Source organism: Accipiter gentilis, chromosome 10 (assembly GCF_929443795.1).
Source record: "Accipiter gentilis chromosome 10, bAccGen1.1, whole genome shotgun sequence".
NCBI classification, from domain to species: Eukaryota; Metazoa; Chordata; class Aves; order Accipitriformes; family Accipitridae; genus Astur; species Astur gentilis.
The window spans coordinates 32,442,524-32,460,287 of record NC_064889.1 but is presented as its reverse complement, the minus strand read 5'-3'; the positions used below and the strand labels follow the sequence as shown (position 1 = coordinate 32,460,287).

Genomic DNA, 17,764 nt, shown 5'->3' with positions numbered 1-17,764 from the left:
GACCTTACACCACCTGGATTGCTGGTGATGGTACACATGGCAGGAGGAGCTGATCAAGGGTTGTTTGATGTGCCACTTGAGGAGGGAAGACACTTTTCAAATCACTGAATTGGGCAAGAAAGGAAGCATAGCAGAGAGGGTAAGTACAGAGACTCACAACATTGCCATCCCTAACCCTAGCTCCATTTTCACCTCTGACAGAGCGCAGCTCCCTGGCAGAGCCTGCAACACAAACAGGATGCCCTAGAAGCTTAGAGACTGCTTTACCTCAGTATTCTGCACCTCCAGAGCGAGCTCAGCTCACTCAAAACCAGGTATCTATCAGATTAGAAAACTGGAGAGAAAAGCAACTTTCTACTGAGAGTTTTGGACAAGTTTGTCCCGTAATCCACCCCACATCTCGCCAACAGACAGCTACCAAACCACAGCTTGATTGTTTTACATTTGTGCCTTAGGTGTGCAAGAATGTAAGGTCATTAGTCAAGTGCTGAGTTTCTGCAGGAGATAAAACAAGAAAGTGGTGATACACAGCAAATTAGTTTGTGTTTGGATAGCTGAGGACTGAAAACAATTTTCCACTGGAATCATAACTAAACTGGACAAGGGCACATTTCTGTACGAGCTACCATTTACAGGGCTCTCCAGCAGCACAAGCTCCCACAGTTGAGCTTCCTTAAAGTAACATAGTTGGAAATAAAAATAACACTCACATCAATGTCCTGGTAACAGACAAATGTCAGCTAGTGATATTTTGGAGGACAGCATCCTCTTCAGAGTAGGAGGGGAAGGAAAAGGCCAAGAGTAACCACACAAATGCCTGTTTTGTTGGAAGGGCATGAAAAAATCCCCTTGTCTGAAGGGGGACAATCAAGATGAAGTCCCAAACCTCATTGCCAAACCCTACCTGTCCCCCAAGGACCAAGAGGAGTTCCACCAGCAACATAAGCATTGTTTAACTGATTCTATTATAATGAGCGATGACTGGGGTAATGTAAAGTGCCTGCAGTCTTACTTGCCACCTCTCCACAACCTGCCCACAATCTGGTTGGATGTTCTCCCTAAACTTCAAAAGACAAGAAGAGAGGCTTATCAGTAGCCCTAGCCACTGCTGGTATAATGAAGTTTGGCTGCATGATGGATAGCTACTTATCACATACAGCAGCATACATCCTTTCCCACAGTCACTTCTCAGCCACATTCACTGTACTCAATTTCTGTCCTACCACCATCTACCTAGAAAGCTAAAATCCTCCCATGAGGGAGCTGGATTTTGATTGTACTGTTGTTACTTGACTGCTGCTGTTGCAGCAATCCTACAAGCAATCCTAAGAGGACGGCATTTCCCAGAACACAGGTTTGCTCCTTTTTCCTTTGCTTTGTGCTCCCAAATCAGCAGCTTATCAATTGATGGCAAGAGCATAGGAAGCAGCTCAGCAATGGTCTCGGAGAACCTATTCACCCTAGCCACACAAAGCTCAAAACCTTGTCAAAACAGACACCAGACCATGATCCCCTGGCTGCCAAGATGAAGAAAGAAAATTTCCAGCAGTAACAATGGCTGCAGCAGGAGGGGAAGACAATGGCCAGTCCTCCCCTCCATGTTAGGGACAGCAGTCTGTCTCAGTGGCTGTTCCAATATTAGTTACACTTCCACATTTCTTTCCTGTTTCATTAGCTCAATGTATCTTGTTGCTGAGCACTGTAAAAGCATCACCTTTATCAGAGGTTTGTCAGTCTGACACCATTGAGTGGGCACAGCCAAGGACAACAATACTGATGCTCTGCATGGCCAGAAAGTTAAATAAAAACTTTCCCTTGTATCTTCTCCTACAACTTGTTGATACCAACCTTTGCATGAGAAAAATTCCACTGGTCCAACCGCCATTAGGTTGGTTATACTTACACAGCTAAACCAACAGCAATTTCCCACCAAACTTTTCTTTTTTTTGCCCAAAGGTAAGCAGAGAAGCTTAATCTTACACGGCAGCTCCAGACCAGGATGCACAGTTGCATTTTTGACCATCGGAGGGGAGTGACGTCCATCATCCATGTCCTGCTCTGTACACTGAGCCTCTCCGTGGATCACTGCTAGTCCCAGCCGTAGTCTCTCGGCGTAAGACTGAGCCCTGCGGAACAACCACAGCACGTCAGGAAGATACTGGGCTGATGCAACTTCATAGCCCAGGCCCCTCCCAGACCAACAGGGCAAGCAAAGGCTGCACCTCTCTGGCTGTTCCCCAGCAAGAAACTTCACTGGAGTCAACTTTTCATTCCTCCTTAATATCCCAAAGTCCAGTCTACCCCTTGACTCCACCACAGGGGGTCTCCTGGCATTCCCCCTTACGCTAAATGCGTTCTGAGATGGTCAGGCACTGCTGAAACTCATGCAGCAAGTCTGACCCTGGCCCCAGGTGAACCACCTAGCTCTGCAGCAGCAGAGACCTCCAGAGTTTACTCCCACAGGGATGAGATGGCAAAATTCAGCTGCCCTTCTGCACCACTACAGATGTCTCTCCCATTCCCAGCCACAAAGGACTTATGGACCAGACTGCTGATCCATTTGTGACCCTCCCACATTTTTCCTGGTGTGTTTCCCATCAGCCCAGATCTTTTCCAAGTTACTTTTAACCAGCTAGTAAAGCATCCATTTACCTTTTAGCTGCATCAGGAGATTTGGCTACAATAACTGCATTTCTGTAATCTGGAATCTGGATGTGATAAAAAGTTATTTAAGTAAAGACCTTCTGGCTAGCGAGTAACTGATACGACACATGGCTGAACAATCACACCCACTCTCCTTCTCCAGACCCAAATCTTCATTCTGTGGTAAGAAACTAGAGAGGCAACTGCACTCATTTTCAATATCAGTATTTGTGTGTTCTGCCCCTAATGCAACACAAATAAGTTTAGTACAGGCAACAGTGCAGGTCCTAGTCTGCACGTGACTGCAGCTCTGTGCCTCCTTCCCTGTTGATGCCCACAAGTTACGGCCTGGTCTGCAGTACTAAGCGCAGCTGTCCGAGACACAGGGCACCGCACACAGCACAGGGAAGGAAGGGGAAGGTGTAGTGATGGGCCCTGGGGACCAGAGGTATCAAACCCTGGCTCTCACCAGCATGTGGAGTCTCAGTGCCCATGCAGAGCAGGCGTTGGTCTTACGTTCAAAACGGGCAAAGGTGGGAATGTTTACTCTGTTTAACCTACGCTATACGGACCAGCTGCAGCTACCTCTGTCTGCAGGGGAAGGTCTGAACCCAGGACCTGCTCTCCCCGCATAGGGAAGCCTTGCTCTCAGCATGTGGGCATAAGTCATCATCTTTTGCACATAGAAAATAAAATCTCCATGCCCTGCCCCCAGCCCTGCTGTGCTCAGCATTGCTACACTCAGCCCAAGACAAAGTCTATCAATAATTCAGAGCAGTCAGACATCCACCACAGAACAAAGGGCAAGGGGAGACAGTTTAACAGGATTTCAAAGGTAATTAGAGGCAAGAGCATAAATAGCATCTCTCAAATGGCACTAACTCTACAGAAAGCAAGCCCATCTTCCGCTTATGGTGAAGAGTTCAATTTCTATCCAGGTACAATCATACAATACAACGTTTTCCCACCTTCCTAAGAAACATGCAATAGGTACCCCCTAAGAATTCATTAACAGAACAATTCACCTAGCCTGACAACACCACCTCTGCATCAGCAGAGGCCCAATGCTGCTATCACATTAAGATGAGTTAAGACAAGTTGATATATCTACAACTAGAGTAACCTCACTTCTTCCTGTATATACTGAAGCAAGAAAGGGGATGCTCTCAGGTTGTCTACTGGGAAGCTGAAGAAGCCTTGGATTTCCTTTTGATGAAGGTCCATAGTGATAATGTGTGTTAAACCTACAGGGGAAAAAAAAAAAAAAGATAACAATTCATTGAGATGACTCCCACATGGCTGGAGTTCCTCAAATATCTCCATTTTCCAGACTATTTTAGCTATTACTCAGACTACTATGCCATGTGATAAAATAAGCATAAACAGGTTAATGCAAAAAGTTCCAAAGACATAATGAGAAACAGGCATGCAGTAAGTCACAGCATTAGGCTGACACTGTATTTTGATATGACACTTCTAGGCCACTTCCCCAGGTGCAAGTTACAAAGAAATAAAATCAAGCTGAAGAAAATTAACTCCCCCAAAGTGGCTCAAGGGCTCAGCAGCATGTCCCCACATCAAACGGGAAAAGAAGGGAAGGACAGATGCCCTCTGGGATGCCAGCAGCTGGATACACTGCAGCATCCAAGCCTACCATGCTGCTGGTCCCTGCAACACTCACCTGCCTTGGCGAGCATCGAAGCCAGCAGCTTGCAGACTATAGAGCCCCTCTTCCTCATTTTGCTCTGTTTGCTATAGGGGAAGTAAGGGATGACCCCAATGATGTTCCTGGCACAGGAAGTCTTCAATGCATATGCCATTATCAGCAGCTCCATGACAGCGGTATTCACATCTCTAGATTTGAAAACCATTACAAATATTAGTAGGTGTTTCCCAATCCAACTCCTTTTTCTTTTATACCCATACCTCTCCTCACCAAACTTCCAAGCAGATAATGCTACATCTTATGCTAATGTATGCAAGACCCAGATTGTAATCATATAGCTCCTTCCGTCATGCCACAGCACATTACAATCAACTGTTACATGTACAGGACACGACTCTAGCTGTGACACGACTCAAGAGCTGTGGACTGGAATTTGATTTTGTATTCTAACATGAGGTGTACGATGATTTCCCTCCATCGTCACAATAAAAAAAGGCATTTTTTTCATTTATGTTGGAACAAATGTCACTTTGTACAGTATATTTTGAAATAAAATAGTCTTTTAAAGAAGCAGCACACATGCAGCCAATGCAACTTCATCCACGCTGGATTTATTAGGGTATTTTTATTTTTAACAATGTAAGGCAGGTTATTTTTAGTGCCTTAAGAAATACTGCATTCTGGAGCAGTGCAAAGTCCAGACACATCACTTTGGTGGTGGTCAGCATCTCCGTGCTATCTAGCTTATCTAGAGGCGGAAGGAACGACAGCACAGTAAATGCTAAATGACTGTTTCTTGAAAAAAAAAAAAACAAAAAAGCAACATAGGCAGAACATGTCTGTAGACCACAGCAAGAAATACGTGTAAAACTCAATTTTCAGTTAGCGTTACCATGATGACTAGCATGGCCCAGCAGGAGTACAATAATCTGCATTTTAATTCATTTTGGGAAGGGCAAAAAAAACCCAAGCCCTTTTAGTTCCTTAAAACCAACTCCAAGAGACACTGTCTGCACCATCACAAACTGACTTGAGACTATTTGGGAACTGAAGAACATGCGTTTCAGAGAAGATAGAGGGACAGGCAATCCTCCTACAATGCAGACACCCTTGCTTGGGGGTTTTCAGCATGGACAGCCTCAAATGACACACCACTTCCCCAGACTGGTCCCCAGGAGAGCAACACTGGCTGTGGCTCAGCCGAAGAGCGCATGGTGAGAGAGCAGTGGCTGACCAGGCCATCTTTCCACACAGCAGCAGAGGAATAAACAGCAAGGAGCAGCTCAAAGCTCTGCAGAGCTTTTTGGATGTTACCCAGACATTGCTCAAGGACCCGTTTTCCTCCTGACCACCAGGGATGGCTTCCCCAAGAGCTCAGAGATACCATTCACTGAGCCTCCGTCTGTGTGACCCGTGACAAACCTCTAACCATTTCCATTTCTCCATCGCTCCCCCTTCCTTCGGAAATTAACCTCCATTTGTGCCTCTTCATTTGTGAGCGCTCTGGGTCTCTGTTCTCCTGCTGGCCCCGCCAGCCCTTGTGCACAATGCCGTTGACACACAAGAAAGCTTTGTTAGCTCTGAAGCACCCAGCCAAGAATTACATAAAACATAGCCCCCTGCTACATAGGACAACGAGCAAACAAAGAACTGTTTCTTCCCTTTGGTGTTTTAGCTGTGCCAGTGGGGCCGCAGGAGGAGAAAAAGATGCTACTAGCAGTGTTGTATAAAAACAAAGTGGCCAATTTTAAGCCTATTTAAAGCTCATCCCAGAAATTCAATATTTTCCACCATTATCTTTCAAATTACCCTTTAAAAGGAATTATATATTCACATGGAAAGCAGATAGAGAACAAGACTGCTCCTGGGAGAAAGGGTTACCACTGATTTCAAAAGGCATCAGCAGTCCTGGTACTGCTGTGCAGCACTGGTAGCCATATTGATGGAGAAATTACTTGAGGAGGAGCACCTCTCTCAATATTCGTGCAGGACCCCACACTGGACTCCAGGAAGCTCCTGCAGACCAGCTGGCACAGGCACTAGGCAGAGGCACATGCGTCTGTTCCTCCAGCAGGGCCCAGGGCAAGTGGGCTGCAGAGGCTCATTGATGAGAGAAGCACCCTCCTGGATGCTTTGTGTTGAGCCAGCTGTCACACTGATCCGCTCTTCTGCGAGGGGCACTGACCCCTACCAAGAGCTCAGCTCAGGGTGGGGACTAAGTGGGGGAGAGATAACATCTGCAGTGGAACCCCAGCCACAGCATCTCAAAATGGGTACCAAGGACAGCATCCCAGTCTCCTTGCTGCCCTTCCCACCTCCTGCCTTGAAGCTGTGCTCACAGTTACTGCTGGAAAGCCTGAGCCAAGACCGCACACAGGGACTGTCAGCTCATTACCAGGACATTTAGAGCCAGCCCAGCTATCCCCCACACTCTGCTTACCACCCACCCCTCTCCAGCAGCCTGGAACCTCCCTCATTGTTCCCCAAGCCCACCTGAGCCATCCCTGGAGATCCCTGTTCTCAGGGCTGAGCAAATGGCTTATGTGAAGCTGTCAATCGACTTTGCAACAACCAGCACCAACACTCAGCACTAAAAGACCCCTTTCGCTTTTAGTGTATCACTAAACCACCAAATCTTTCAGTTTTCCACAGTCTAAACATGAGCTATTTGGTTTTCCCTCATACGAATGCTAGAGCTATTTGGTTTTCCCTCATACGAATGCTAGTCCACACACCAACAGTCTTGGATGGTATCTGTCTTTGTAACTTCTTTAGTTCTGCTACATGCTTTTTGGACAGGGAGCTTGTATCAAATATTCAGGTCTTTCTGTTTTCTCTCTGTGCATTTAAGATGCAGACTGTGAATTCACACTGCAGTAAAACAAGGTTGTTTCCCTCTCTACTCCTTTCCTACCAAGTCCTAATATTTTGTTTGCTTTTCAAACCACTACTGACTGCGGAAGTCCTATTCTTAGATTCTTCAACACAGTTGTTTTTACTCTCCTGAAAAGCTGCCTGAAACCCACTGCAAAATTGAGATGCCCTTGAACCTGTCCTATCAAGCAATGCAGCAAGGCACAGTTGCATCTCAAGAATAAAAAACAACCTGGCTGCACAACAGTGGCTCCTCACCTGGAAGGCTTTCAACATTTTGGCTGAAAAGGACCCACCCATTTCTTGGTCCACAGCACTGAATTCAGTTTATGGAAAAAACAAGCGTATCAACATGTTAAAAGCAGGGGAGATTTTTCCCTCCCAAAACTATTGCTGTCCCTAATGGTCTGAGTTATCTCTCTGAACACCTTATCTGTTTCATGTTTACACAGCTCAGTTACAGTTATTTCAGAGAACTCTCTCACAAGGGACAGGAGAATGGCACTATTCACCTGAAACATAATCCTGCATCAGTGGATTTTGATCTTGCAGAGATTTAGTTGCTCCCTGAGGGAGGAAACACTTGGAGCATCTCTCTGGAGAGAGATGAGCTCTAGGAAGATGTCTCGGCCTGCAAGAGGAACTCCTGAAGTGAGCGAGCTGATCTTGTAGTCCTACTGATTTCTTTAACAACAGGCCAAGCACTACAAAGAGGAAATGAACCTGAATTCTCACTAGGCTCTATTTCTTTGGCAAGCAAGGAAAAATTCTGTTTCAAGGGTATTCTGCTACCTGCTTGAGCTCTGGTACTTACTAGTTCTTGTGATCTCCAAAATCTGAGCAGAATTTGGTAACTTGGAAAAAGCTATCAGAGCAGGAATATCCTTGTTTTCCTAATCATGCAAAAGGCATCCTATCAATACCTCATCTCTGAGAACAGCACCTCGTCTACTCATAGGTGGTCATTTTGCAGTTATCATTTGTATGTAGGCTCCCTTCCCACCATACCAGTGTTATCTCACTACACTCTTCCTCAGTCAGCGAGCCACAAGATTCCTGGGGTTAGCAGCTGGTTTTATAGCCCCCTGGTTACTTGCAGCATTTCTTTTTCCTCTTACTCCAAGGCTAGAACAACCCAAAATAAAAACCAAAAAGGCCCACTTAAAAGGTCCAACAGAATTAAGAACTGTAAGAGTACAGAAGGGAAGCTACAGGCTTCTACCTGAGCTCTTTCACACCACTACAACAAAAGGGGAATGGTAATCCAGTCTGTAATGGAAGCTATAGCTGCTGTTTGTTGCTGGCTCTGCTGCTCAGTAATTGGAAGGCAGAGGATATTACACATCCTAAAATGGATATGCCAGTCAGAAATCACCAAGCAACTGTGCCTGCAAGGACAGCACACACAGACCAGCGATGTATCACTTGAAGCCGTCAGTCATACTTGTTCTTGCCTCAAGTGACACACTTAAGCTATTTGATGGGAAGCTTCTCAGTTTGCTGCAGCGCAAGCGATCCTCTGGGAATTTTAACAGCTTAACACTATGTGGTGTCTTAAATGTAAGTCAAAGCAATGACAACACTATAAAGAGACTGGTTATCGTGCTGGCTAACGGTGAGCAAACCTATTGAATGATCTGCTGAACCAGAAATTCAAAGCATATCACAGCTGTAAAACTAAGCCACAAGTCCCTTACCTGGGGATTGTCTGTATAATGAAGATATCCTGTCCCCGGACAGATTCTTTTATTTCAACTCTTGTTTCTGAAGAGGATGGAAAACACAGTCAGTTTTGTTTCCAAACATCAGATTTACAGTGATAACATGCCATGTTTTAGCAGCAACTTTGCCCACTGGTCAGGACTTGCTCCTTTGCCCTTCAGTGCACGTGGTCCTGGGAAGTAAAGAGCTGGCATGACATACCAGTGAGTTAGTTGTGTTTACAGTGCAAAACCAGGCTGAATAGCTGTTCTCTTAAATATAGAAGACAATTACCTAACTCTCAATGAGGGACCCTTTTCACTTCTCCATGCTGAGTTCTGGAATCTGTCAATACCACATTCATTAGTGAACAATGAACCACCCCAAGCAGAACAACATTTAGTACTTACCAAGAAGGTAACCATGAAGGTAACCATAGGGTCAGCTGCATACCTGCTAGATAGCCCAAGGTAACACCAGCAGCACAGAGTTCAGAGGAAGAACTCCCCAATTTCACTATCAAGGTCAAGACATTTCAACACTGACATGAGCTGGAAACTTGGGTCTCTGCTGAACTCAATTGCTAGAGTCCGAGACTCAAATGAGAAAGCCGAGCCCCGAAGCAGCTCTGCAAAGCCAAAGCAATGACACCAGGTTTCCCAAGATGCCTTGTCTTCGTCACTGGTTTCGTAAACTAGAGGGCAGGGATAAGCAAAAGGCGAGAAATATCTACCCAGCTACCAAATTCAAAGTCTAATTGCGTGAGCACTGGCAGTAACCTTAAGGGAATCTGCTGAAAGCAGACTGATGTGCTGTGCAGTGATGAAGAATGACTTCAGACCTTATACCAAGCAACCTGATTTAAAACTAACACCAACGGGCTGCAAGCTCTCACTTGCGCGAATGCAACAGCCAACCCAACCATAACCATATGCAGCCAAGGCAGCTTACACATCACGTGGCCCACTTCAGCTGTAAAAGCGGTAGTGCTAGCAAAAACCCTAATGCTGAGCCAGTGCCGTTTCCATCCCTTCCTCTCACCCATATCAGCTCTCTGGTTCTAGTCTCTTGCAAATAAGGTAACTGTCTTGAAATAGTAAATGACTCTTAGCCACTGAACTCTGTTAGCCAATATCCTTGTGTTATAGCCCAGCATCTGAAAACGGACACTTGCTACATTTAAAGAGATGAAAGCAAGCTCCAAGAGGTACGGTCCCCAGCACAGCCCTGAATGTGCCCTCTTTAAAGCAAGAGGACAGGTCCTTGCTAAGGCACCTGTAAACTGCCTGTGGCAGGGGAGGGCTGGAAGAAGGGGATAATTTAAAAGTTTTCAAGGCAGACACTTAAAAAGCAGGCCATTACTTTTAAACCTGGAAGATGTTTTGCTAAGCACAAGAGCGTGCAAGATCTTGTAGCAGCTAACACCTGAGGTAGGACTCTCCTTTAGATGAGAGTTAGCTGATGGGCAGACAAATGAGATAACAGGGGAAAACAAGGAACGCATTTAATTGCTTTGTCCAAGGTCAGACATGGAGGTTTAGCACTGCCTGGAGCAGCAGTGATGTCACAGATGAATCACTGCACTTATTAGTCAGGTTTGGCTGATGGAGTTATCCAGTATTTCTAAGACTACCTCAAAACAGCTGCAAACAGTAAAGATTTCTCTCACCTCCATTGGTTTCCTGGTATACCACAGATTTCCCCAGCTCAGCACCGAGACGCCTGGAGAGAAAAAAGGAAATTAAAAATGGAGGAACCCAGCAGTTCATGATCCAAAGCAGAGACTGGACCAAATATTACACACCAACAAAATACAGCATTGCCTAACAGGGAGTCAAGCCGCCAGGCAGGCTGCGCTCCCATTCCCCACGGGTCTCCTTTCCTCCGACTTCCCTGGGGAGGGCTCTGCGGCATGCTGCTCTGCAGGTCAATGCCATACTCAACGAGCCAATCCTTGCATGACTGACCAGAGGCTGTGTCTCCTGGTGGCAAAGGACATCTTGCTAGCCTATGCAATGCCACCAATGATCTGTTGTGGAACTAAACATCAATGATTTACTCAGACTTGATTAATGGCAACTGAGTCACTTTTTTTGACTCCCACATCTTTGTATCCCCTCCCCCCACCCCACCCCCAAACCTTCCTTCTGAAATAACTCAACTGATTGAAGAGATTTTATCTTCAAAAAAAGGTTTTTTATTTTTTTCAAATTACTCCTTCCTCTTTTCAAATGTCAAACCTACAACATTCATCACAACACAGATTACAGTCACCCCCCCTTTTTTTTCTTTTAAATTTCTTACTTACATAAGAAAGATTAATTTTTAACAGCATTTTAAAAGGCTTCAAAAGGCAGACTATTCCCTCAGGTGACACCTCTGTATTTAACTGTACGGACAAGTAATCCATCAGTAAGTACTTAGAGGCACATGTCCTCTAACCATGAGCCTCAGCCAAGAGACCCCACACCAGTTTGGGATAGGTGTGTTGCTGCAACTCAGCTGGCTAGACCACAGGGCCAGTCCCTCCTCTCTTCTAGGATCTGCTCAGTGGCCATGCTCACACACTGGATTAGGAAACATTTTAAGTCTACAAAATACTTTTGTTCAATGCATTGCTTACAGCTGTAGTTTCCTGTCTGCGCATATACTGTATTTACCCGGACACATGCCAAAATTATGCAAACTGGGACTAACCCTAAATAAAGAGACCACATCTGTCACTGGCTTTCACCTAGTCTATGTCCTTCAGCAGTCAGTCTCTCCCCATCTCCTTAGCCACAGACTTAGCCTTGTACTTCAACTGTCCCAGCAATTTGTTTTTTCAGAAGTCAATGAGCGAGACAGCCCAACACTGGCATGCTGCTGGCCCACCAGCAACTGCTGGACTCAGCTATGAGCCCACAAGCTGGAGGTCTCAGCTAGAAGCTCCCTGGAAAGCATGCCTGGGACAGCTGCGATAACAGATATTCGAATGTGACACGATATATTTACTTAGCTGGCTACAAAGCACATATTTGGCACAGACGTGTTCCCGATTGTGTGTCTGGCAACACGTTTTGCCATGGCTGGGGTTGGTGAGTAAACTCCTGCAACGAAAATCATACACACATGGTTGTAACCAGCCTGGCTTGGATATCAACTGCAGCATCACCCAGGCACCGTGCAGCCCAGAGCAGGCAAGCCACCCAAATCTCTAATTCAGCTTCTCTCATCAGCCCCGCTAGGTTAAAAACTGCAGCTACAATACAAAGGCATCCTCAGTACCTTCAGTATCTTCAAAAAGGAGCTGGCAGCTGGTCAAGCAAAGGCATGCCCAGGCACCCCAGGGATGGATGCACTGTAAAAGTGAATTTTGCAGATGGGATGCATCAAGCTCTTACTGTCCACTGGGATCCTGCTGCCTTTCTGGATGACAGGCATTTGCAACCTGTAAGCTTTGGCCTAATTGCTGCCAAGGCATCCAAGTCGAAAAAAGCTCAAGAATCACACACACACACACAAAACAAACCCGTGTGTGTGGGAAAACATTTAATGACTCACAGTTGTTCCTCCACAACTGCACAGCAAGTCTTGCAAGCTCCCTTTGGAGGCACGCGCGCCCTGACTTCACTGCAGACAGCACGTTCCTACCTCACTACTGGAAAAAAACTCCATTAACAAGACTGCACAAGTTCCCTTGGTCAACCCTGCATCTCATGGCAGGAAGGAAAGCTTCCAAACCAGTCTAGCCGGACATATCACAGCATAACACCCCTTGAAGGTGACACTCTCAATGCTAAGTAGTGGCAAACAAACACAGAGGAGGTTTGTGACACTCTGCGAGGATGTAGCTGGCAAGGGGAAACCAGAGCCCAGTGCTCCCCTATTCAGATTGTACAGCAGCAATGCAGTTTCTGCGCTGCTGAAAAAAGAAATTGGAAAGGCAAGTTCGCTCCCCAAAAGAGGGACACTAAACAGCTCAGCTTGTCAAACCTGGGTGCAGATAGCAGCAAAGACAGTAAGCAGCTGCCAACTTAAAGGAACGAGCGTTAGTAGATTGCTCTGGTCAGACAATAAATCCAATCTCTGCTCCAACTGTTGATGGCAAGTAAACAAGAGGGGCGGCAATGGGAAGGGTACAAGATAAAACCACCCATAAAAGTCATACATCAACCCCACCTGCAGCGCTCAGCAGTCCTGTGAGCTGCAGGCATGGCAGATGGACCGACAGGCAGCTCCACCAAAGCAGTTCAGGTATGTTTACCCAAGGGGCACACCTTCTACTAAATTCCTTTCTGAAGGCTTTGCATAAGCCAATACTTCATAGAATCACAGAATCATTTAGGTTGGAAAAGACCTTCAAGATCATCGAGTCCAACCATCATCTGTGCCCACTAAACCATGTTATGGAGTACCCCGTCTACTTCAGCCAGTGAAGGAGTCTGATAAAACCATGATTTAGTCTAGGCTGTTAAAGAGGGGACTTCTCGTGCAGCTCCTGTTGTAAAACACTGAATTCTGCAGAACTTGTGTTCAAAGAAGATTTGCACCAAAGTCAAGGGCAGAGCACGGCCTTAGCTACCACACAGCCTGGGAGCAACCATTTGTAACAGCGTTCAAAGATAAATCCCCTCTTCCTGTCACCCCTCCCTTTTTCCCCTTCATCCCCAGCTCCTTTCTCTCTGAATCCTCTCCATGCAAACGCTCCCAATCAATTGTTGCTTTAGGCAATAGAGGAATTAAACTGACAGCAAGAACTCTGTTTGCATTGGGTTTCAGGACTAGCAACATAACCATATGAACAGGGGCTATCGCAATACTGGATCACTTGTCTGCAGACACAGGCAGATCTACACTATGAAAGAAAAGGCTGCCACTACAGGTAACCCAGAGCACATGCTCCTGCAGAGAGATACCGCTTCTTCTGGCAAAAATAATACCTTAAGTCTTGTAGCTAAGTCACATCTCCAAGCAAAATGAGCTCCATCAACAAAAGGCCTGCTGTGTGGTGCAGTATTTGGCTATGGGCCAGTGGGGGTCGGGGGGGGGGTGGGGTGGGTAGGTGTGTGCAGCTTTTACAGATACTGAGGTATTTAAGACTGGAGAACAGTCAGGCTAATTTTTACAGTGTTTGCAGAAATCTCACTTGTTAACCAGTGCCAAGCAGACATCAGAGCACAAGTTCACTTCTGGAAGCTCCTTTCTCCATCCAAGAGAGACAGAAACTCAGTTTGGCATTTTTGTTTTTAAAAACACAAGTCTTCAGAACCAGGATCTGTTAAAAAAAGCTATGGGCATACAGTCCTGCCAAGCTCAGTGCAGAGGACTGGGCACAGCGGGACCAAGGTATTACTACTCCAAGCTGCTCCCAGCTTTTAAAGTTTTTAATGCCATCTCAGTGTAAGCTTTCCCTGTGTGACCACCCACTGCTCCTGATGGGGAAAGCCCTGCTTCTCGCTCTGCTCTGCCATCCTCACACCAGCTCTGTCACTAAACTGACTCCTCAGAGACCTCAGAGCATCTAAGAGAAAAATTCTCCTTATGGCTTTAAAAATCCTACTCAGAGCAACTGGCCAGTAAAAATTTATATTGATCTGCAATAGCTCTCTCTGTAAACATTGCCGAGGAAAGATGATCTAACTTTCCGCAGTCTCAACACATGCCAAGAGGATATTAAGCTGTAGATACAAGAGTGTTTATAAAATCCATCTCAAATTCACAGCCTAAATGTGAACAACTCGGAAGTTACCTACAGTTTAACAAGGAAGTGACACACTGCAGTATTTTAGGAAATACCATGAGGTTGTTTTAGACTGTACTTTAAAATGCTCCTCTGAAGACTGTCAAAAACCACTGTACCAGGTTCTTGAGACAAAGGACAGTCAGTTAAGAGACTTGATGTTTAGCTGAATCAAAATTCAAGAGGGAGGTTCACTTGCAGTATTTCAAGCTATCAAAGCACGTACTGCTGGGAAGGGCTCTCAGCCTGGGCTGGGCTGTGCTTCCCTCTCCCACTCTGTGACAAGCACCTGAAAGACATTTGTGAAGTTAACTCTGAAGGAAGCTTCCAGCCAGCTTACAGTACAAACATTCAATTTGAAGAGAAACTGGCACACAGACAAAGCCCTTGACTTTATTATGGCATTACCCTCTTCATTACAAACACTTTCACTGGTCTCAGCTCTGCAAATACCTGACTCTTCCCACATCTACAGACTTCACGAACCGCTGCAGACTCCAGAAGGAGCTGGCACTGACAGCAGAGGATATGCTCCGTGCTTGGCCATGGCCAAAGCAAGCCATGGCCTGACTTTGAATTGCTTTTCAAACTTAAGCAAATCTTTAAATAAAGATCAGTCAACCAGTCCAGCTAGCACAGTGGCAGTTCTATGGTTTACTTCTAATCTCCCGCTACAAGAACAAGCCAGGAAAGGGAAAGGGAACAGCAGCTTCCTGGATACAGGGCAATCTGTTCAGATATCCTTATAACTATCTGAGCTCTCCTTTACCTCTCTCCATCCACCCAGCACAACTGGATACTTGAAGAACAGTCCCTACTGCTCATTTGCCACTTGTACCCAGAGCCATCCAGCACTTGCATCACTTATTCCAGCCATGCCAAAAGCCATGCAGCTGAACTACCAGCAAACACCATGTGGATTTTCCTCTGGTCCTACCAGCCTGCTCCTCATGAAGGACGTTCCTCTAAACCTGGCACTGGCCAGCACAGAAAGCTACCACGCAAAGCCAATCTGCTTGGCCCATTACATGCCCCATCTAAGCTGCACAGAAAAACTCAAAGCCCAACTGCCCCACGCCCACCCTACACCAGCACCATCCCCTGCCTGTAAACCTCTCCAACCACACTACTTTTTAGCTGGTTATTCTTTTCCCTTTCCAAAATCCTTTGATGCAGTTTCACCTGTTAGCCTCCTGCCACGGTGCTACATCTTCTGAGATGGAAAAGAGTTGGTACCACCTCCTCTCCTCCCACAGCACCACACAAGAGCTCTTTCCAGAAAGCAAGAACAGGGTTTGGAGATAAGGGAGAGCAGCATCACAAGGCTACTGTGATCTGACTCCCCTGTGCCATCCTCTCACATGCTGGCAAGATGACCGAATGAGGAAGACTGACATTACTCTTTCTCTATCCCATCAGAAATTCTCCTTCAGCTGAGGTCCTGCTAACAAACTGTCTCTTCCAAAAGCATGGCTCACCTCCCACTCATTCACAGAAATCACCACCCCAGTTTTAGTGTTGTGTAGTCAGCTCCCTATGACCAGAGATCAGAACACAAGTCTCAGTCTTTTCCTCATTACTCCACGTTGTTTAAGCTCACAGCATTGCTTTTATCTTTAGATCATCAGCATTTTTCACGCTGCAATCCAAATGAATCTCTAGAATACTCACATCCACAGTCTGCAATGAGTTTACAATAGTACCACGTCCCACATAACAGAGACCCACAGGAGCACTGGAGAGGCATTAGCAAGCTTCAATCAACAATCCCCTCCAATCCAAACACACGAGCAAGGAATGGAATGTAGTATTTGTACCCTCTGTGCCAAACACTGCAGTAGGATGGAGATCCAAGTGCATCTGTTGGACTCTGGAGATTAAAAAGACTTGCTAGACCTCCCTCCCCCCAGCAGCACACAAGGCCCATTAGGGATCAGCACTGGTCACAGAAGTGATCTTTCTCCCCTGCAAATACAGCTTGTAATCAGGTGCCAAGCGTCCTCATTACAGCAGGAGTTTTCTTTCTATCTGGGAAAGAATTAAAAAAAAAAAATCCCTCTCAATTTGTAACATACAAGTAAACATATGGTTTTATTTACATTTCAGTGGTCCTAAATCTAAGGAGCATCTTTATTATTTAAAGTTCTCATAAGCCAGCACCATCTCCTCTCCCTGGCAGACACTAACATAAACAAAAGCTCTGAAAAGTCAAAGTGAAAGTTAGACTCATCCTATAACCAGACAAGAATACATAATGGGAAATTGTAAAGATTGGAAGAGTGCCAGAATGCCACGCTCAGAACCTGAATCAAAAGCAACTCTGGAAGTTTTGCATTAAATTAAGTGAGGAGATTGAACAGCTTTCTGATGTCTGGTTTATGTCACACTGCTCCTCCTGAGGCTTGAGATTTTAAAAAAAGATAAGCTTCAAGTATTGATTTTAACATCATACCTACAGGTAAAGATGGACAAGTGTCTGAGGGGGCCCTACTCCTAATATTGTGTGTTGTTTTAAAGTTCTTTTACTACTTATACTAAAGGTCATAAAAAAACTTTAAAAAGAACGCACAATATTAGAGGACAGACTCACCCTTATAAGACTGCTCCAACTCTATTAAAAGGTGCAACTGACCTCCCCAGCAAAGTACAGGCTGGGATGTGACACAGTAGGAAAGCCAGCAGGCACGCATCTTTTGCAACCTGAAAAAACAAGGGATGTATTACAAACGTGTTGAAACAGCCCCTGAGCTCCTAAGGGATGTCAGTGCAAAACCACCTCAGAAGATGCTGAAAATATCTTTTGGGTTTTTCTGGAGACATTTTACTGTGGACAAATCTGTGCTATTAACAGTTCCAGATTTTGCACCCCCTTCCAACAAAACCTCATCTGCGTATAACGCTTTACACCTTTCCATTTCAGAGTGGTCACTACTCCCCATTTTACAGACAGTAAAGCTACGTGTCCTTAAGTCTCAGTTTAAGCAGTAGCTGTGCATCACACTGTTGTGCTCATACTACCACCAGAGCATCCAACTTCCTCGCTGACATTAGAGCCAAGGCAAAAAGCCCACATCACCTCTATTAAAAGTTTACTTTGCAAAGAACAGCCAGGAGGTCACTCTCTGGATCCTGCTGTCATTCACCCTCAGAGCACCACT

General features: G+C 45.6%; 1 protein-coding gene across 11 annotated transcripts in view; it reads right to left on the bottom strand.

Moving 5' to 3' along the window:
- PRPSAP1 (phosphoribosyl pyrophosphate synthetase associated protein 1) overlaps positions 1-17,764 on the bottom strand; it is a 35,175-nt gene that overhangs the window by 6,897 nt on the left and 10,514 nt on the right. For 7 of the 11 annotated variants that reach the window (XM_049813191.1, XM_049813189.1, XM_049813188.1 and 4 more), the window contains 6 exons: positions 10,554-10,606; positions 8,881-8,947; positions 4,325-4,497; positions 3,772-3,887; positions 2,653-2,708; positions 1,981-2,126 (listed from right to left, as the gene is read on the bottom strand). In XM_049813191.1, coding sequence (XP_049669148.1) covers positions 1,981-2,126; positions 2,653-2,708; positions 3,772-3,887; positions 4,325-4,497; positions 8,881-8,947; positions 10,554-10,606 — 611 coding nt within the window. Of the gene's footprint in view, positions 1-1,980; positions 2,127-2,652; positions 2,709-3,771; positions 3,888-4,324; positions 4,498-8,880; positions 8,948-10,553; positions 10,607-16,423; positions 16,635-17,196; positions 17,307-17,764 lie in introns of those variants that run through there. The other 4 variants (XM_049813193.1, XM_049813194.1, XM_049813198.1 and 1 more) reach the window with 4 other exon arrangements.